The 22,084-nt window shown below is 39.6% G+C and overlaps 1 protein-coding gene and 1 long non-coding RNA gene across 10 annotated transcripts; one reads left to right on the top strand and one right to left on the bottom strand.

Moving 5' to 3' along the window:
• Nucleotides 1-9,487: 9,487 nt before the first annotated feature.
• Nucleotides 9,488-10,085, bottom strand: LOC107792308 (uncharacterized). Its single transcript, XR_001649501.2, has 2 exons — nt 9,947-10,085; nt 9,488-9,864 (listed from the first exon to the last, which is right to left on the bottom strand). It is a non-coding gene; the product is annotated as an uncharacterized LOC107792308 (long non-coding RNA).
• Nucleotides 10,086-10,999: 914 nt separating this feature from the next.
• LOC107792307 (uncharacterized) lies at nt 11,000-20,852 on the top strand. 9 transcript variants are annotated; one of them, XM_075252482.1, is made up of 7 exons: nt 11,000-11,147; nt 13,378-13,546; nt 13,639-13,835; nt 13,989-14,118; nt 14,228-15,924; nt 16,225-16,312; nt 16,655-17,110. In XM_075252482.1, exons 3-6 carry the CDS (start codon nt 13,744-13,746, stop codon nt 16,265-16,267), a joined length of 1,962 nt encoding a protein of 653 aa, XP_075108583.1. In that variant the 5' UTR covers nt 11,000-11,147; nt 13,378-13,546; nt 13,639-13,743; the 3' UTR covers nt 16,268-16,312; nt 16,655-17,110. The 9 variants fall into 9 exon arrangements, 8 of the variants coding, with proteins under 8 accessions (XP_075108583.1, XP_075108581.1, XP_016470001.1 ...); XM_075252480.1 differs by having other exon boundaries at nt 11,011-11,147; nt 13,404-13,546; nt 14,014-14,118; XR_012708966.1 differs by having other exon boundaries at nt 11,012-11,147; nt 14,014-14,118; nt 16,234-16,312.
• Nucleotides 20,853-22,084: the final 1,232 nt, after the last annotated feature.

Raw genomic sequence — 22,084 nt, 5'->3', positions numbered from 1 at the left:
TCATTTGTAGGGAGTGCCGCAGCTTCCACCCATTTTTACACATAGTCCACAGCTACAAGTATGTACTTATTGCTATATGAGCTGACAAAAGGCCCCATGAAATCGATTCCCCACACATCAAACACTTCCACCTCCTGAATTGGGTTCATGGACATCTCATGTCGGCGAGAAATATTACCGGTCTGTTGGCATTCATCATAACCCTTCACCTAGAGGTGTGCATCTTTGAACAATGTCGGCCAGTAGAAGCCCGACTCCAACACTTTCGTAGTTGTCCTTACTCCCCTAAAATGGCCACCATATGGGGATGTGTGACAAGCCTACAAAATAGAAAATTGGTCTGTCTGGGATACAACTCCGAATCATGTAATCAATACAAATCCTGAATAGATAAGGCTCATCCCAATAATACGTGCGACAGTCATGCGGGAACTTTTTCTTTTGAACAGAGAAAAGGTCATAGGAAACAATACCGCTCTCCAGGTAGTTTGCAATGTCTGCATACCATGGCGCTACCTCAAGGCTCATAGCCAACAGTTGTTCATCCGAGAACATCTCCACAATCTCTTCCATCTTAAACTTCTTCTCATCTCCTTCTAGCCTAGACAGGTGATCAGCCACTTGGTTCTCCGTTCCCTTTCGATCACGTATTTCCAAGTCAAATTCTTGCAGCAGTAGCACCTATCGAATCAGGCACGGCTTTGACTCCTTCTTCTCAATTAGGTACCTGAGAGCAGTATGGTCAATATAAACAATTACCTTCGAGCCTATCAGGTATGACCTAAATTTATCAAATGCGAACACTACTGCTAACATCTCATTCTCGGTCACTGTGTAATTTAGTTGGGCACCACAAAAGGTTATACTTCCATAGTAGATTGGATGCATGACTTCATCTTTTCGCTATCCAAGATCTTCTCCCATAGCATAGTCGCTTGCATCACACATCAACTCAAAAGATTGCTCCCAATCAGGTGCCACTATGATTGGTGCAGTTACCAGCCTCTTTTTCAATTCCTCAAAAGCTACCCTGCAGTCATCAGAAAATACAAAGGAGTGATCTTTTTCAAGCAGTTTACACAAAAGGTTAGCAATTTTAGAAAAATCTTTTATAAACTGCCTGTAGAAGTCGGCATGACAAAGGAAATTTCTTATGGCCTTGACGGAAGTGGGTGGAGGAAACTTCTCAATTACATCAACCTTAGCACGGTCCACCTCAATGCCCTTACTTGACACTAGGTGTCCCAAGACTATACCTTCTTGTACCATGAAATGGCATTTTTCCCAGTTCAGTACCATATTAGTCTCCATACACCTCTTCAATACTCTTTTCAAATTCATAAGGCAGTCATCAAATGAGTTCCCCACCACTGAGAAGTCATCCATAAAAACCTCCATTATGTCATCTACCATATCTATGAATATGGCCATCATGCACCTTTGGAATGTGGTGGGTGCATTGCATAGTCCAAACGACATTCTCCGAAAGGCATAGATACCATACAGATAGGTGAATGACGTTTTCTCTCTATCCTCCAGGGAAATAGAGATCTGATTATATCCCGAGTATCCATCCAAGAAGCAAAAGTGGGACCTCCCTGCCAATCTATCTAGCATCTGATCAATGAACGACAAGGAAAAATGATCTTTTCGGGTGGCCTTGTTCAATCTTCTGTAGTCCATACAAATTCGCCATCCCGTGACTGTTCTTATTGAGATCAACTCGTTGTTCTCATTTTGCACAACAGTCATTCCACCTTTCTTTGGCACACATTGAACTGGGCTAATCCAGTTGCTGTCAGAGATGGGGAAAATGATTCCCGCATCTAACCACTTTATCACCTCCTTTTTCACAACTTCTTTCATGTTGGGGTTCAGTCTTCTTTGATGTTCTCTGGAAGGTTTGTGACAATCTTCCAGTAGAATCTTATCCATACAGAAGACCGGGCTGATACCCTTGATATCTACAATGGTCCAACCAATTGCAGTCTTGCACTCTTTCAACACCTGTAAAAGCTATTCTACCTGCACATCTAACAAACCAGATGAGATAATCACAGGTAAAGTCGAGTTAGGTAACAATAAAACATACTTGAGGTGAGATGGTAGCAGTTTTAGCTCCAACTGTGGTGGCGCTTCGATCGATGGCTTAGCTGGAGAGGTCTTTCTTTCTTCTAAGTGTAAAGGCTCGAATTCGAGCTCTATTTTCTAGTACCCTTGGCCTTCAAGAGCCAACACCCATTCCGCCAAGTCCTCACCATTTACTTCTTCTAAGTTCAAAAGGTAGGTTACTAGAGGGTCTTTTGCATTAAGTATCTTATCATCTTCCTCCATGATCACATATACTGCTTCTATCAAAGAGCAATTTGCAAACTCACTGGATCGCCGCATAGACTTTTGCACATTAAATGTTATTTCTTCATTATTCAGCCTCATCTTCAGCTCCCCAGTTTCACAATCAATCAAAGCTCTTCCTATGACCAAGAACGGCCTTCCCAAAATTATGGGAATCTCCTCATCAACCTGGCAATCCAGAATGACAAAATCTGCTGGAAACACAAACTTTCAAACTTGCACAAGTACATCGTCAAGTATACCTGATGGCTTTTTCACCGTTCGGTCAACTAGCTGTAATAACATGGATGTGGGTCTTGCTCTTCCAATTCCTAACTTTTTATAGATAGCCAATGGCATCAGATTTATGTTTTCCCCCAAATCACACAATGTTTTGGCGAATGCATAGCTACCTATGGTGCATGGAATTGTGAAGCTTCCAGGGTCAGATAGGTTCTCAGCAATAGGTCTTGTCACGACAACACTACAGGTCTGAGTCAATGTCACAGTTGCCAAGTCTTGAAATTTGAACTTGCGAGACATCAAGTCTTTCATCATTTTTCAATAACCTGGCATCTCTCTCAAAGCATCAATCAATGGAATGTTTACCTAAATCTGCTTCAACATTTCCATGAATTTTTTGTACTGCTCATCCTTATGATATTTAGCCAACCTCTGTGGTAAGGGTGCTGGAGGTCTCTTCCTTTATGTGACTTGAGTTAGATCCTGCTCCGGCATTTTTTCTAATGCCTTCTCTTGTACTTTCTCAGTCTCCTTTGCAACCTCTTTTTATTTGCTTGTATCCTCTTGTGCGTGTTGTACTGTTACCTCTGTTAACCCTGTTGAATCTTCTACCTCAATTGGTACTGGCATAATTATCTCAGTTGGTCGGCTTTCGCGAGCAATTTCTTGCTCTAGATCAAGATCTCTACCATTTTTTAGACTCACCGCCATAAGCTGCTTCGGGCCCTGCTCTTTCGGATTGACATATGTATCTGTAGGTAACGTCCTTGGGGACGATTATTCAGTGCTATAAATATATGCCCTAATTGAATCTCAATGCCTTTTATCGATGAGTCATGTGCTTCAACCTTCTCTTCTATTTTTCCATTGGACCCAATCAGTTGTTACAACATTCCTTTAATTTTAGACAACCCATCATCTTGTCTCACGATATGTTATTGTTGAGGCTGTTGATAAGTTAGCTGTTGATTTTGCTGATTGTATTCTTATTACCTTTAGTAAGGCACGACTTGACCCTGTGGTCGCATAGCTCCACATTTGTTGTTGTTATTGTACTGTTGTTGTGCTGGTCAATACTGTTGATTCTTTTGCCCCCAATTCTGACCACCTTGCCTCTGGCCTCCATAGTTGCCCACATAGTTCATATTCTCCAGATAGTTCTGGTTGTTACTTTCACCACTCCACGAGCACACATATGGTTGGTTAATGCATGTTGTACATAGGCCCCCATTAGTCGTGTCATTTATGTGTACTTGCTTCTGGCCAGATTCATCAAACTTCTTGTGAGGATACTAACTTGCGTCATCAGAGTGGCCATATTCTCGACTATGGAGTTGTTTGGGTCCAAAGCTACTGAGTGAACTATAGGGGTGATTATAGTGTCTCGTATCATCAATCCTGAGTTTTGAGCCATTTTATCTAGTAGGACCTTACACTCTCTAAATGATTTGCTCAAAAATGCTCCACCTGCTGAAGCATCAGCGTTGGCCTTTAAGTTATCTGCCAATTCCATGTAAAACCTTTGAACCTCTCCCACGTTTCTTGTAGTGTTTCAGCTAGTTTCTGCCTGAAACTCAATATCTCATCAACTTACTTGGCAGTCTTATTGGGTGGGTAGAACTTGTTCAAAAACTGCTTAACTAATTCCTCCCAAGTGGTGATGGAGTTTATGGGGAGCGAATTAAGCCAAGTCTGAGCTTCTCCAGTTACTGAGAATGGAAACAATAACAGTCTGATTGCTTCCGGTGTCATATTCGGTTGCCTTTGAGTGACACAAATTGACAAAAAAAATTCAGATGCTGATATGGATCTTCAATGTAAGACCCGGAGAACAGTCCCTTGTTCTGCAGCAGATGTAACATGTTTGTGATTTTAAATGACTCTGATTGTATTTGAGGGACTGCAATTGCGGTTACCAGATTTTCAGCGGTGGGTTATGCCCAATCATACAAGGCTGCTTCTAGCACAAGAGGTTCCACACCCTAATTGTTCGGGGTCATTCCCATTGTTTTGGTTGTCTATGACATCCCCCATATCTAGTTTGATCTGTTCTGTCAGGTTTTGTTGTTATTTGTCCTTCTTGTTTGAACGATTTAATGCCTTGAAAGCTTTCTTAGGATCCGGTAATGCTTCAAACAATTCACCAGTTCTTGAGGAGTTTCTAGGCATGCACTTGTAACACACAAGACTACAAATATTAGAATTTCAATATAATGAATTAAAAGTGAAGAAAATTGACTAAACTACGAATCCTAGCAATTCTTCTAGCTGTAATTAATAACACCGTTAATTCCCCGGCAACGGCGCCAAAATTTGATCATGCCCAATTATGCCTCCTAAGAGGTCTAGCGGTCCTTGCAAATATAATTCGGTTTACAAATCTAGAGTCGAATCCCACAAGGAATTAACCTACTAATCACAACCACTAGTTTCGCAAGAATTTAAGTAATCAACCTTCAGAAATATTGAATAATGAGTTGATTGTTTACTAACTAAAAACAAGGTAATTAAAAAGCTGTAATTTTATTATTAACAAAGCAAATATTGTAGACAAGATTGGAAAGGTCTAGGGTTTTGATTTCCCCTACTATCGGAATCTCCCCCGCTACGTTTTCTATAAATTCGCCCAAGTATTCTCCACCGATCGTGAGTACTTTGAGTAGCTCTCTCTTGTCATGCCTCAAATATGGGGGGCGAGACCGGCACCCGGTGCCTCACCTAACCTAGTGTACCAACTTATGACTAAGGGACTCTGAACATATAATGTCATAATTTGGCCAAATGGACACATTTCAAGACAATTTGTGAAGCAAAATATAAAACTAAATGGAAACTAGCACTAACTAAACATCAATATAAGCTGGGACGACAAGGCCGTCATAACTACTACAGCTGACAAACCAACAAAATATATATACAAGGCCTACAAGCCCAACATACTGCACTAACTGCCAGGATATGTCTATAAGCCTATACTGATGGATGTATTGTGATCGGAACAGGGCCCCAACCTACCCATAACATATATACATACATACAGAAGATGTACACGAAACCCTAGACCCGGCAACTCCGAAGGACGTGGAGCTTACCGATCAGGCTGAACTCGGGAAACACCTACTGAGGAGGTCTACCTGTCTGTCTATCTGAACCTGCATGCATGAAATGCAGCGTCCCCATAAAAGGGACGTCAGTACGAAATAATGTACCGAGTATGTAAGGCAATAACATAACTGAAAGCTGAAACTGAACTGATAATATAATAATTATAAGTAACTGGGAGTCAAAGATGATCTGGAGATATACTTATCTGTTGATACTGACTCAACTCCTTCAATATAGTAAGTAAAATAAATGTTCGGCCCTATAAGGCTCGGTATGTGTAACTGCTCGGATGTAGTAGGCTCGCTCATAGGCGCTCGGCCATACTAGGCTCTGTATATCGGCCATCCTGTGCTAGCTCATAGGCGCTTGGCTACAGTAGGCTCGGTATATAACTTATCATCTGATCAGAGGTTGCCCAATAGGGGCCTACCCATCGATTATAGCTCGATGGTAATGAAAATACTGTAATATTGCATATATATATATATATATATATATATATATATATATATATATATATATATATATATATATATATATAAGAAGACAATACTCAATTGAATATAAAGTCCCGATAAGGGAGAATATTGTAACTTATGAGACTAGGATAATGTATATAAATTCGGGAGTATGAACTTCTCTTTATACCTCGTTATCAAACACATGTAGTTACGAGATCATGCCAAAATGAAGGAAGGGCTTAGCCTTAACATACCTTATCACAATCTTTCCAATCACCAAGTTGAACTCACCTCTTCGCACCTTAATCTACAACAACGATAATAATACTATCATTAAGTTACAAAAGGTACAACTATCGCACAACGAACAACAAGCTTATTTTGTATTAAAACGGGCAGCATCTCCCCTATAATCCTTACTTCCTCCAAATTCAAGATAACACCAACAACACAAGAATGCAACAAGAACAACATATATACATTATTTTCCAACCTTATATACACCATAAAATACTACAAAATAGCCCAACACACCCCAATCTCTTCATACACAAAAACGACCACCGTAGTAGTGTCAAATAGTCCGAAAATATTACAGTGAACGACCATCCCACCACCCTACATTTATGTGGTGTTTCTCCACATCCTTACTCCTCCAAAACTCCACAAAACAGTAGTAAAACAGCAGCCCAACAACAACACAAAACAGTCCACAAAACAGTCTGCTATAAGTGAATAACTCGAACTCACGGCTTCCGATCACCGTCCCGTAAGTTTTTACAAATATAGAATGACTTACTATGCATTTACAGCAAAAAATAATGGATGAAAGAGAGCAGTAAACTTACCTTATTTGTTGGATAACTCAGCTCCTAGCTTGGTTCTCCAAACTTTAGGTTTTTATTCCAATTAGAACTTGAAAGGGAGAGAAAATCAATTAGGATTTGTGGGCAATTTTTGGGAGGATTTTTGCAGAGCTTATGTCTGGTTATTATGCCTTATTATCAGTATAATATATAAAGGAAATATGCCTTTAAAAAGGCCTCTTTGGATGACCCGAACTGGCCCATTTTTGGATTATCATTTAAGCAAGTAGGTGAAAGTCTGCGCAGTCTCGCAAAAATGCCCATATCTCTCTACTCCGATATCGTATTGACAAAAAGTTTAATGCATTAAAAAATAAACTCATAGATATTCAATTTTATGGGTGGAAAACCTAATAACTCTAAGTATATTGGGAGAAAATCGCAGTTACATTTGACCCAAAGTTTCAGTAAAACTTATGAACGTAACTTGTGATGACTTTCATTGACTTTTGTTCCACCACTCGCTTGACTTCAAAACATAACACACGACTATCATACGACTAATATAACTAATAACATAACCTCCTTATTATATTAATCACCCTAGTCTCACCCCAAAAGTACATGTTATAATATTCTCAACTTTCGACGAAATATTATATTCTTCAATTCCTTTAGATTCTGAATCTTCCAACCCTCTTTGTACTTGTTGTTCATGATCTTCAATATTTGCAACATGCGAGGTAACATGATTAACTTACTTTATATATTTTCAAAGATTATCTCATTTTTGGTCCTACATTAATTTGCTCACGACGCACTTTTACGTACGAAAATATAGGGTATAACATCTTTCGAGTAACTACCACAATTTACTAGACATATTCTCTCGAACTTATTATCTCTAATCCCGTATTTAAACTCTCCGTATTGATTCCTCAAATACGTTAGGAGTGGTGTTGTTCAACAACCACCTAAATACGTACTCTCTCTCGAGCAGTACACACTAAATAGGCACAGTCAATTGAGGGCCCTTCAACCAACAACAATAATAATATAGGTAAACAAGTAGAGAAAAGTAAATGGCAAATTTATATTAAACGCAGTGAAAAAATTATCCTTCAATAGGTTCCATCAAACCCTAGATGAGAACTTAGCTACTCATTGTTGTTTGCACAAATACAAGATTAGAATTTATAATAATGGAAAATTAGGAAGAAAAAGGAAAAACCGTGAAGTTGAATCCTTCTCTTTGCTCCAAGCGTGTTCTTGCCTCTCTAAAGTCTTCTCTCTCTTCAAGAAGTGGCTAACTCTCATATGGTTTAGGGTTGAGTTGGGCCTGATTTTTCTTCTCTTAATTCGGATTAGAAAAGTTGAATTTTTCTGCTCTGGTCCTGGTCTGGCAAAGCGAACCTCGTTTCGTTGTCCGAGACTTTTCTCTTCAGCTTTGTTTTTACTAATTTTTCTCCCATTTAATCCTTTTCTGCACAAGTTTGTTCCTACATATAAGAAACACGTAATGAGCATATTTTTACTTCAAAAGCGATGTGAACTCTCGCAACTCACACACGGAATAACATACAAACACACTCAAAACATGCACATTCCACCCTTTATCAGTGAACCAACTGATCTTCCTTACTTACCAAAAAATTTGACATGGAAGGGAAATGTTGCAATGACTGGGGATCAGTTAGAGAAGCAACATAGACAGAAAGTCCAAAAATTAATACTAAGAAAGGGGATCTGATATGTCCTATGTCACTTTCTTTTGGTTTGTGTTGGTTTAATTTGGCATGTAATTACTGCATTATGACAATACTTTATAATTTTTTGGTTGTGTGACTTTAGAGGTGGATGTCATGTTATGAGTTAGGTTGTGTAAGTTTTTGCAGTTATAACATAGCATTCACTTTTCTGATTTGATGTAATTGTCAAACTTCTGACTTGTTAATTTATGTGATTTGTTCGCTTAATTAGCGTGTTATCAGTATATTGCAATGGTGCCTTTTGGTTAAGGCTTGTAGCTGCGGAATATGAAAAACTGAAGATTTGCAGTTTCATAACTATTATAGCAGCATTATTTTGACTAGTATTAACAGTCCTTGAAGCTTTGACGAGTATATTCAACATAGCAACAGGTAATGTGTGCTCTACGATGTCTGATAGTATTATCACCTCTAAAGTGATATCTGTGTATGTAAAATTCTTATATTTTATACCATGAATATTTTTCATGACAAGGGTAATCTTATTTCCTTCATCTTTTTCTTTTTCCTTCTCATTTTGAATTTATTTGAATTGGAGTTTCTTTGGCCATGTTGTTGAAAGTATCAACCTAGTATGGATCTACATAAGATACACACAGAGAAGTTACTAACCATGTTTTCACCTATTCTGCTCTTCGCTTTAATCGTGGTGCTCTTCCCATGAAGTGTCACCCATATTACTAACATAACAAATTCTACTGGAAAGAGTGAACTACTAATTGTCAGTTGAAATAGTAAACTGTTGGAATCCAAATCATACAAACATTACTTAGCCAAAAAAAGTCACTAACAATTTCCATTAGTACTAAATAAAAATATTACAGATACAAGATTGTCCTAAGTAATTCACTTCATAAACGAGAAAGTAAATCCAACAATTAGGGCACTTAAAATTATGCTGAACATCTTCATCTTCAACACCTTGTCTTCCAATTTCATAGATTTTTTAACTGCAGAATTATTCATAGCCTCTAATACTTCAACCCTTTAGTTCAAGCCATCCCTTTCAACTTTAAGAGCTTCCAAAGAAATATTCAACATATTAATCTCTCGATTTGCAGCTTCTAATCGTACATTGTTTATTGCAATTAACGCAGCATCAGTGAACTCTTCATCGTTCCATTGCCAGAAACCACATCCTTCATTCTAAACGAAACACAAACAACTTCAAACAACTGTTGAAATAATGGATATTAACATATATCCAAACATAAAAAATAAAAATTACCTCAAGTTTAGGACACTTGTAGAATGTCTTTCCTGGGTTTAGGAGAGTTTTTCGAAGTGAAATGATTGGTAACTTCTCCACAATTGCACATCATCTTCGATGAACAACTATTCTCCGATATTGTATGCCTTTCGACGACCTAAACATCCTTAACGCATAAGTTTAAGAAGAAAAGAGATGAGAGAAAACACCAGAACTCTAAATTTGGTCGCTATTGATTTATCAATGGTTGATTTACGATGAGGGGAGGGTTATTAGGTTATCGGGTTTTTTAATTTAGAGTGGGGGGATCCGACGGGTCATGGGTTAGGACAGGTTAGTTCAGTTGTGGGATAGATTTTTAAGTTCAAATCTGCCACGTGTCCCATTTCGTCAAAAATAGAACAAATGTAGAACTTTGATTAACGATAGAGATTTTAATAGCCGAAATTATAACAGAGGAGGGACATAAACTACCATTAGTTCAAATTTCCAAGAAGGTGCCTCAAGAGAAAATGTCAAGGGGAAGGCCAAAAGTTGAGCTTCTCTATGAAACATCATTATATGGCTAGAAATGAAAATGGGCATAAATAGAGCTTAAAATATTTAAAGAATCAAATCGAAGCAATTACAAAGTAAATATATATAGTAAGCATTAACCGATAACTTCGTAAAAATGATAATTAACTTTTTACTATTAAAAATTAAAAATTCACATATGGTGTATGTGAATTGAGTATTCTGAATCTTCAAACCCTCCCCCAAAACAAAATCCCCTGCCCCAAAAAGCCAGGGGAAGAGGGTTTTCTGAGTGTTTCAGTACTATTGCAAAAGCTGATTTGGTGTTGGAATGATGTGTGCTTTTAGCATTTGGCAACATCTTATTATAGTTTTTCCTTCTATCTTTTTAATATCCAAAAAATATTTCGAGTGACATCTATTCTCACTTTTGTAAATTTAGCGGTAAAATTAATAATTTTTTAGTGTAAAAATCTTTTCACATAAAACAATTGAATATCGAATTTTTACTATCATCATTACGGGGGTGTATTTCCAATTTCTCAAATCTCAAGGGGGACAAGTGTCGTTTTCCCAAAACCTGGAGCCTAATTACCCGAACCCGATGAGCCCGACCCGACTCTTTCGTAATATTATGCTCCTGCAACTTTCCCCGCTCTCAGTTTCTCTCCAACACCAAGTATTAGTTGCCCCAATTTTTAAGGTATGCATTCCAAAGTACTCATCTTTATTTATTTTTTTCCTATTTGCTCTTTGGAAATTTGGAAATATTCAGCTTTTATTTCAGGGTCCTCAGTCAAAAGAAAAAAGAAATTAACATGAATTTTGTTTTTGTTTATGTTGAAGCATATGCGGTTCTTAGTGTTTTTTTTTAATAACCATAGGTGAAAAGGAATTTATTACAGAAATAGGTGTAATACGTATTAGATGTTAGCACTTTTACCATAGGTCATATGCTTTCTAGGAGTGGTTTAGCCTTTTAGAGATTTATACGTTTAGAAAATATACAGAAACTCTGATACTTTTTATTTGTATTTGCATAATATTGGCATGAGACGAGATTAAATGGAGTAAACTGGTCAGTGAGGATTCATATAGTCTGACTTGTTTGAGAATGAGGCGTAATAGCTATATGAATCCTGACTTGTTTGAGAATGAGGCGTAATAGTTGTTGTTGTTGTTGTTGTTGTAGCCTTATAAGGATATTTTACTGAGCAAAGGTGAGTTGAGTATGTATCATTGTTCCAAGCCGGTAACGAAAACCTTTTCGAAAGTTAGGGAACTTTCAACATTTCTAGTTGAGATTGAAGTAATTTTTTATTTCCATAGTTTAGTTTTTGCATCTATTTTGTTGGTAAAAGCTGGCTTACATAGAAATCAAGTAAATGTGTTATATCCTTTGGTTGGTTGTTCATGTTATTGTGGTTGTGTTTGAGAGGAGAAGTACTATGTTGCTGTGTTTACCTAGCAGACTCCTCCAAACCGCCCCCTAAAGATGATACCTTTTTTTTATGACGGTGGTGTCTGAACCAGCTTAAGTGCACCTTGACTTTTAAATGGGGTACCTGCTTCCTCCCACCAGCACATGTACCGGATAACTCTATCCACGAATGCTTAGACATATGATATTGAATTTAGTGTTTTTTTTGTATAACCATCTGATCACCGGAATCAATGGCCCGACTAATCCAGATTCCCACAGTGTACGATTTGTTAAAGAGGGAGTGCGCTCCCAACCAGAGGGTATCTCCATTCCATACCCCAGTGTTTTGGATAGCGTGTGGCGACAAATAGCGACGAGGGCCCGCTTCACTGAGGCGAGAGGCGCGCAGCGAAGCGCTCGCCTTTTTTATGTGAAGCGACAATTTATACAAAAAACTAAAATATTATATATATAACTAAAAACTCAATAACAATAATAGATTAATAAATATATCAATTCACAATATGCAATTAATTCTACTCTATAACTGAAAAAGGAGGAAATTTCAGGTTTGAAGTTAGAAGTTCTCTGCCTTTGCCTCTGCAAAAACAGGGTGCAGTACTGCTGCTCAATCAAAAACAGAGCAAAAAAATAAAATAAAGAGAAGATCAGAAGAAGAAGAAAGACGAAAAAATAAAACAGAGCATAAACATACTCTCTGTTTTGTTTTTTGCTACACTGTTGCTTGACAAAAAACAGAGCAAAAAAAATAGAAAGAAGAAGAGAAGGTCAGAAGAAGAAGAAAAACTAAAAAAAACAGAGCAACAGACTCTCTGCTCTGCACTGTTTCTCGACAAAAAACAGAGCAAAAAAAATAGAAAGAAGAAGAGAAGAAGAAGGAAAAGGAAGAAAGAAAGAAAGGAGAAAGAAGAAAGAAGAAAGAAGAAGAAGAAGAAGAAGTCGAAGAAGAAGAGAAGCTTACCTGGGCTGGGTGGTCTTGGCTGCTCTGTTGTTAGAAAGTTGAAGAAGAAAGAAACATGAAATCGCTGCAACCCTAATGTTTTAAGTCGTTGGTCTTTTTTTTTAAAAATATCTAAGCCTTTTTCTTTCTTTATTTTCAAAAAGCAACGCCACAGCTCGCCTCTCGCTACGCAGGCAGAGGCGCTCGCCTTTTACAATCGCAATGCAACAGAACCAAAATAGCGCAGGCTGCTCGCATCTCCTCGCCTCACGCTATTAGCGCTGAGGCGAGCGCTATTTATAACACTGCCATACCCTCTATTCTCGGGGCTTGAACCTAAGACCTCTGATTAAGGATGGAGGGATCCCATCCATTCCACCATACCCCTTGTTGGTGAACCTCAATTTAGTTTGGCCTTCTTGTTGAAGGATTTAGATGCGTCTTATTCATACATTTTTGTAAATTTAAGAATTTTATGTAGGTGCACTATTCTCTGATTGTGCTGTCTATTTACGACACCTTTGTGTCATCTATCTTTGCGTTAGACAGTTATCTGAGATAACATAAATGTGAAGGAGGCTGACAATCAAATATATGATCCCGAAAGCACTCCAACAGTCTTTCATGGATACCAAGCTTAGCACGTCAAATTTACCGTGGATATGGGTGATTGAAACATTGGCAAGTTCCAATGAGATAGACACTTCTTTCCTCATCGGTATGTCTGAATTACTACTGCTTTGTGACATAAAAGCTGTTTTATTAACTGAGATAATGGCTGCTTTGACATTTCTGGTTTATGCATAACAGATTTGGTTAAGCAGACTCCTGAAGTTTCAGATGATATGGGGAGAAATGTAAGGGAACTGGTCTCTTTGAGATTTTTAGAGACCTTTTCTGTCCAGGAAATGTCAAATGCAAGTGATGTCGCTTCAGTTCCCAGTGATAAAATTGAATTTGACCGATCAGTGCGCTCTGAAGATGTCCTCCGTCGCTTATTCTTGGGGGTAAGTATCTTACTTTTACTTATTAAATTTAGATCATATGATTCAGTATCTCAGTTTATTAAATGATTATTTTTCTTTAACTTTAGTAATTCATTTTACAAGGCCGTTCTCCGCTTGAGAGTTTCGAATGATGCTGTTTTTTCACTTGCTTAGATGTGCATCCTGTACATTTGACCAGGTCTCATCAGATCAAAAAATCGCTGGGCCTGAGGTGTCCAAATGGGATGTTCAGTCATTTATTACCAAGAAAAGATCTTGCTTGCCAAAATGTGCTCTGCAGCAAGTAAGCTAATCTTAATTTATATGTGGAATTTGATAAGTTTGCACATCTGCAATGTACCTGTCTGATTATCTGGGAATTGGGATTTGCTTTGTTTTTAATTGACAATCAGATTAAGGATGCTATGCTAGATACTACCAATCCTCTTTGTGCATCCTTGAGAGCAAAGAGTGGATTGGAGGTCGGCAGTCACTCCAGAGATGGAGATCGTTTTAATGCTGTTGATTTAAATGGTATTAAGCAGAGTCATGAAGTAAGAGGCACTGATGGTCAACATGAACATGTTTTACCAAATGAGAATGCAATTCCTCCTTCACCGGGCAATGAGAGTGGCCTGCAAGATAATCAACCGAGGACTCTGGTGCCTTCTAAGAGGAGAATCGATACTTTTACTGTTAATGAAGGAGAATACGGCGAACCTGAACCCATATCAAAGGACAGTTCTGATCGTTGCGTAAAGGCCTCCAAAAAGTTTAAACAGGAAGTCATTAGTCCCAGGTGCAATGTAGTTCATGATTTTGAATCATCTCAAAGAGATGGAGATTCAGCAGAATTATCTGCTGGAAATCTCCAAGCTATCGTCCGAAAAGGGAACTTGGAAAATAGAGCTCTTGTTGGAGGCTTGGATGGTAGTTGTGAGCGTGCTGCATCAAATATGGTTAGACAGAGCATTGGTCATGATGAGCTCTTGCCTCAAAAAGTGATTTCTGAGGAAAAGATTCAAAATGTTGGAAGTAGCAGCAAACCTTCTGCTCAATTGAGAACATCAAGTGGCTCATCACAGCAGGTAGTTCATCAAGATTCTCGCATTCATGGAACTGAAGAACATCGGGAGTGCATTCGGGGAGATTTATTCAAAGATGAACCTTCTAAAGGAGCCAAAAAGAATGCTATGGAAGATGATAAACCTGAGGTCTCTAGTGACAGTGATGGATATCACAATGAGAAGACTGGCCTTTTAGCAAAGAGAGATGATTTCGTTAACTACTCTCAATGCACTCAGGGTCAAGATTCCTTAGCAACTCAAAAGGGTAGAGAGCTCAATCTCTGTGTGAAGTGTAATGAAGGTGGGCAACTGTTGGTTTGTAGTTCAGGCAGCTGCCCTTTGGTGGTTCATCATAGCTGTTTGGGTTCTGTCCCCAGCTTCGATAATGAAGGAAACTTCTATTGCCCCTTTTGTGCATATTCTCAAGCAATTTCTGAGTACCTGGAAGGCAAAAAGATGGCCTCGCTTGCTAGGAAAGATTTGGCTTCATTCCTTGGTGTTGGAGCTAGGCGACGATCAAAGAAATCCTCACGTAGCTCACATAGAATAAAGAAGAATCAGTCTAGAGAGGATGAAGAATTGTGCCATGATAATAACATTAAGGATTCTTTGAATAAAGTCAGGGGACCCAGGAGTGCTCCAGTCAGTAGAAGTTCCTTGGACGGTGAAGTTATGGAGATGCCTTCACCTCAACCAGGGGCGTCTGTGCCTCATGAACCTGTGGCAGCTGGACAAAAATCCAAGAAATCGCCACCCAGATCGCATAGATTAAAGCAGAAGCTGTCCAGAGAACAAGAAGAATTGTGTCACAATGAGAACAGCAATAAGAACTCTTTGAATGAGGTCCAAGAACCAGGAAATGCTCCAGTCTGTAAAAGTTCTCCGAATGCTGAGGTTGCACAGACTGGCTCACCTCAAACAGAGACCTTTGCACCTCCTGAACTTGTGGGTGGACAGACTTCTTTTGTGGAAGAAAGTTCTGAAGATGAAGATGCGACTGCTTCCAAATATTGTGTGCGATTCAGGAATGCAGACAAGAACTAGTAAGTCTTTCACTTGAAAACTGCTCAAGTTTGCAAAATCATCTGGTTAGTGTGTTTATTCTTCCAAAAGATTCATCATCTTCTTCAGCTTTTCAGGATCTGCAGTGTTTAAATGAACACCATGCAGATATTTTTTCATAAGAATCTCTTTACGCTTAACTGAAACAGTGTTATGGTCGTTATCGCCGTTGGAATATGTGATGTTTCATTTGTTATTTTTCTTCTTATTCTCCCCTCTGCACCTTGATCATGGAGAAGCATTAATCATTTGCTAGAGCATTGTGATAATATGGTATGTAGTTTCTTTAGATTTGCAGTACCTATCTTGCAATTCCTCAAGTGAGGCAGAATCACCTCCATCGAAAAAGTAGAGGAAGAAGCACTAAAGGTACTTGCATCTTCTTTTTATCTAAAAGTTTTGTTTTTATTCTTTTTTCTGTTTTCCTATGCTAGTTCTGTCCTTTGTACTGTCGTTGCAAAGCACCCAATTGCTCTAGTAAAAGAGAAGTTATGCTATACTTTATTTCATTCATAAATTTTAAGGTCAATGGTTTAAATTTTTTTGTTTTACGTGAGAGTTACAATTTGCTTCTGCTTTTATTTATTTTTAAGGATTAATAGGGGACTCCGCATGATATCTGCATGCCTTTACACCTAATAACAGAAAGTTTTAAGTAGTTAGCACTCTGTACCTATTGTTTCTTATTAGTGTTTTCTGCTACTACTGCAGGAGGGAGTGTATATATTTTCAAAGTTTTTCGGATAGATGAAAGAAGATTTTGGAATCTGGAACTGATAGGTCTCAGACGGTCCCCTTTTAAGATTTTACCGGCTAGGACTGACCCCCAAACTGGGTTTCTGAATCTTATGGAGGCTCAGACCGAGTCCTTTACCAGGTTTAGTGGCATGTGAGCAATGAGGCTAGCCAAACACATTGTACATTGTTCTGGTAATTTTGTCCTTGGTGGGTATAGAAAAGGCTTAAAAATAGTGTACTATACCCCTTTACCAAGTTTAGTGGTATGCTAGCCAATAATTGCACATTGTTTTTGTAAATTTTTGGACCCTAGGTGGGTATAGAATGGCTTAAATAGTTTACTATGCTCCTTTACCAGGTTTAGTGATATGTGAATTATGAGCAATGAAGCTAGTGAATAAGCGAAGAATTACGTAGTGCTTTTAGTTTTTTGTCCTGTGTATCATAAGATAGTAATGTTCTTAGTAAGTAGTACTAGTATGATCCTACATTCCTACTATGATTTCAAGATTATAAAAAAGTTCCCACCTGTGAAGCACAAATGTGGACATGGACCAATAGTGCTGATGACGATTCAAAACTTTAAAATAAGAGAAGGAAAATTGAAAAACATACTTTGGTTTGTGATATTACATTTACCTCCCTTATTTTGACTTCTTTGTAAGATATATTTACCTTAATTATTATTAATTCAAAATGATTCCACTATGACCAATTTGTCCTTCCCAGTATATACTCTTTTAATTAATTGTAGGCAAAGATGGTGATGTTTGTTTGTGAAACTTTTAGGAAAAGTTCGTCCAAATCCATGGGAGCAGATTTATAATAGCATTTCTTTTAACATGGCTGCATGCATGGTGTGTAGTAATGCAGTACTAATTTTTATTCCTTCCAATTCTCTACTACAACAATAAACTCAATCTAATCTCACAAGTAGGGTCTGTGAAGGGTAGTATATACGCAGGCCTTAACCCTACCTGGTAAAGTAAAGAGGCTACTTTTGGTAGATCCGTGACTTAAAAGAAGAGAAAGAAAGAGGAAGGGAAGAAGAAAAAGAAGGAAAACAAGAAAAAGAAAAAGAAAAAGAAAAGATGAAAAAGAAGTAGCATCAAATAGTAAAAACAGGAAAATATGATAGCTCGTGCGAATGAAACAATTAGGGTGTAAATAAAGCTCTAAGAATATTAAAATAAAGTAGTACTAATACTATTTGTTGGATATTGGGTTTTGAGTTACGGGTCACCCATATGTACTAACTCAGCCCATTTAGAAGAAATGGCGAAAGTTAATTACTAGAGAAGTTTATCAACTCCTAAAAAAATAGGAGAAGTGTCGCACGTTAAAAGAATAGGGGGAGCGTGCAAACAGTTGAAACGATCGGTAGTTCTGCCCATCTCTTCTTTATATATTTTTTTTCAATAGAGATTAAAATAACACAGAGATTCCCCCACACACAAAAAGATAGAACACAGTAAAGTTAAGACATCTAGTTTGTAAACAAGAACTCTGTTTTCTAGAGATTCAGAGTACGACTTGGGGCTATTATTTTGATGGTGAGTTCAACAATTCTTCTGCTAAGTTGTTGACAGGTACGTGTAATGACCCGCCCGGTCGTTTCGAGAGTTGTAGCCTCGTTTCCCTATTTTCTGCTTCTTTTGTGTTCTACAGCTGTTATATGACTTACCGAGTTAGTTGGTTCGGGTCCGGAGTGATTTCAGAGTGAATTGAGACACTTAGTCTCTTAATTAGAAGCTTAAGTCGACATCCGGTCGGACGTGATTTGATAGGTTTCGGCATCGTTTGTAGAATTTGAAAATTTCGAAGTTCATTAGGCTTGAATCCGTGTGTAATTCGTGTTGAGGTTGTTTGAGGTGATTTGAGGATTCGACTAAGTTCGTATTGGGTTATAAGACTTGTTGGTATGTTTGGTTGAGGTCCCGGGGGCCTCGGGTTGATTTCGGGTGGTTAACGGACCAAGTTTTGAAGTTGGAAGAGTGCTGAAGTTTGGACTCAGCTGGTGTAATCGCACCTACGGAAGTTTAATCGTACGTGCGAGCCCACAGAAGCGAAGAGGGAGGCCGCAGAAGCGGGCAAGGCCAGGAAGGGCAAGGGACGCATGTGCGTAGGAGAATGCGCATCTGCGAGCCCGCAAATGCGTGAATGGCTCCGCAGATGCAAAGTTTGAAGACTTGGGCATTTCTGCAGAAGCGGACGAAGGGCCGCAGAAGCGCCTCCACAGGTGCGAGACCTGGAGCGCAGGTGCGAGCCAAGTGGCTTAAGTGGTTTCCGCAGAAGCGGTTCCGCAGGTGCGGATGAGAGGTCGCAGGTGCGAAAGGCCTGGGCAGAACATATAAATACGGGACTTCGAGATTTTTCACCATTTTCACCACTTTGAGCTCGGATTTTGGAGGATGTTTAGAGGGATTTTGAAGTGATTATTGAGGTAAGTTCCTTGTTCCCATTTATCTTCAATAATGATGTTTCCCAACTGATTTTACACCTAGTTGGTGAGTTTTTGAGGTGCAATTTGGGGGTTTAGGGCTAGAGAATTGGAGAGTGAATTTTGGGGATTTGGATGACCAAATGGTGTCAGATTTTGATAAATTTGGTATGGTTATACTCGTGAGTGAATGAGCTTTCAGGTTTTGTGACTTTTGTCGAATTTCGAGATGTGGGTCTGGGGGCCGGTTTGAGCCAATTTCGGATTTTGGCTTATTTTGTGTTTTTCTTATGGAATTGAGTCTTTTAGCCTATTTTAAATGTATTGTACTGCTTGTGGCTAGATTCGGGGCGTTGGGAGACCGATTCGAGAGGCAAAGGCACTTTGGAGTAGAGTTTTGCACGGTTTGAGGTAAGTAACAGTTTTAAATCAGGTCCTGAGGGTATGAACCCTCGGATTATTATATTATGTGAGTAATTTGGAGGTGACGCACATGCTAGGTGACGGGCGTGTGGGCGTACACCGTGGGACTTGGTCAATTCCGTGAAACTGAAAAGTTAAATAAGCTTGTTGTTAGCTATGTGCCCTTTCTGTGCTATAGAAATTTGACAGTGAATCATGTTAGAAATCATGCTTAGGCTATGTGTTGGTGCTGTAAAGACCCCCTGTGGTCGTGATACCTGTTAAACCTTCCTGCTTGTTCTTACTTGTACTCAGTCGTAGTATTACTTGCATATTATACCTCAGTCTATGTTATTCCCTATTGATACATTATATCATTGTGTTTTGGGGTGATTCCCCTTTATTACTGAGGGCCGTGAGACTAGAGAGGTTGATGACTGAGTGAGGCTGAGGGCCTGTATGTGAGGTATACTATAGTCCGTGAGTTGTCCGTGCGGATTTTGATATGATACTGTAGCACGTGATTTGTCTGTACGGATCTTGATATGATACTATAGCACGTGAGTTGTCCATGCAGCACGTGAGTTGTCCGTGCGGATCTTGATATGATACTATACACATGAGTTATCCGTGCAGCACGTGAGTTATCTGTACGGATCTTGATATGATACTATAGCACGTGAGTTGTCCGTGCAGATTATAGCGCTTGGGCTATAGGAGCCCCTCCGGAGTCTGTACACCCCCAGTGAGCGCAGGTACCTATTGAGTGTGAGTATTGAGGGCTGAGAGCCGAGTGTTGAGCTATTGAGAGAGCTTGAGGGACTGTTGCCCTAAGAGGTTGCACTTGTTTCATTTGTTGCTGCACTTAGATGATTTATGTCATTATTCTGAAACTTCTAGAAAATATTGTATCTTGTTTTACCTTAACTTGGTAATGTGTAACAGACTTGACTTAAATTGCCAGAATTGAAACATGTCTACTTTCATTACTAAAATTACTGAAATGAACTATATTTGTATAGCTCGTCACTACCTTTCAATTCCTTAATTATTATTGTTACTTACTGAGTTGGTTGTACTCACGCTACACCCTGCACTTCATGTGCAGATCCAGGTGTTTCCGGTCACGAAGGACGTTGATCTCGTGCGTGGTTGAGTATCGGAGATTCACAAGGTAGCTGCCGGCGTTCGTAGTCCTTGTCTCTCCTTCCTTGTTATCTTTTCTTTTCTGTATTGGTATTTTGACGCTGACTCTTGTAGACACTGTTTCTTAGATTGGTTGTTTATATGCTCATGACTTGGTGACACCCGATATTTGGGGCTATTTTTTCGCACTGTATTTTGTGTTTAACTACTGTTTTTACGAAAACTCTGTCATGTAAAAGCTTTTAACTTATCTTTTGTGAAACATTAGAAGTATTTTTGAGAATCGGCTTGCCTAGTACCATTGATAGGCGTCATCACAACAGGTTAGGATTTTTGGTCGTGACAAGTTGGTAACCGAGCCTAGGTTACATAGGTCTCACGAGTCATGAGCAGGTTTAGTAGAGTCTTGCGGATCGGTACGGACACGTATGTACTTATCTTCGAGAGGCTGTCGAACCCTTAGAAAATTCCACATTCTTGAATTCTTGTCGTGCGAATCTTTTGATTCTGGTAACTAAATTTCTGTTGTTCTAATTCTCTCACAGATGGTGAGGACGCATACTACGGGGCAGGATGGGCAGCCACCTGTACCACCAGTCGGGGCCGCGATAGGCCGAGGCCGCGGTAGAGGCCGCGGTAGGGGGCAGAGGTGCAGCCCGCACAATAGCTAGGGCAGCACCTGTAGAACCACCAGTTGCCCCAGTTCAGGAGCAGGCTCCAGTTGTGGATGAGCCTGTGTGACCAGCTCAGGCACCACCTGTGCCCATTGTGATTCCAGGCCTTCAGGAGGCCTTAGCTCAAATTCTGACCGTGTGCACCAGTCTTGCTCGGGTGGTCTCTGTTCCGGCCACAGTAGCCACTTCTCAGGTCGGGGGAGGTGCTCAGACTCCCGCCGCCCGCACACCAGAGCAGGTGGTACAGGGACTCCAGACGTTGGGGGTACCACCAGCCCAGCCGGTTGCAGCTGCTCAGGACTATGTGGTTCCTGTCATGCCCGATGATGAGCAGCGTAGATTGGAGAGATTTGGAAGACTTGAGCCTTTCAGTGGTACAGAGGGAGAGGATGCACAGGGCTTCTTGGATAAGTGCCAAAGGATACTCCGTACAGCAGGTATTCCAGAGACTAGTGGGGTCTCATTCACTACTTTTCAGTTCTCTGGGGCTGCCTTCAATTGGTGGGAGGCTTACGAGAGGCGTAGGTCGGTCGGCGCAGCACCCCTTACCTGGCAGCAGTTCTCCGTTCTCTTCCTCGAGAAGTTCGTGCCTCAATCCCGCAGAGAGGAGTTGCGCAGACAGTTCGAGCAGCTTCGTAAGGGTGATATATGCGTGACGCAGTATGAGATGAGATTTTCTGAGTTGGCCCGTCATGCTGTCTGGTTGGTTCCCACCGACAGGGAGAGGATCAGGAAGTTCGT

This window comes from Nicotiana tabacum, chromosome 4, assembly GCF_000715075.1.
Source record: "Nicotiana tabacum cultivar K326 chromosome 4, ASM71507v2, whole genome shotgun sequence".
In the NCBI taxonomy this organism is placed as follows: Eukaryota; Viridiplantae; Streptophyta; class Magnoliopsida; order Solanales; family Solanaceae; genus Nicotiana; species Nicotiana tabacum.
This window is presented reverse-complemented; position numbering and strand designations above follow the sequence as displayed.

Bases quoted from the DNA above. Each gene is read 5' to 3' on its own strand.
- LOC107792307 (XM_016614515.2), top strand. From the start codon at position 13,423: ATGATCCCGAAAGCACTCCAACAGTCTTTCATGGATACCAAGCTTAGC. The intron at 13,547-13,638 runs GTATGTCTGAAT...TATGCATAACAG, and splicing joins AGACACTTCTTTCCTCATCG to ATTTGGTTAAGCAGACTCCT. The intron at 13,836-14,013 runs GTAAGTATCTTA...ACATTTGACCAG, and splicing joins TCCGTCGCTTATTCTTGGGG to GTCTCATCAGATCAAAAAAT.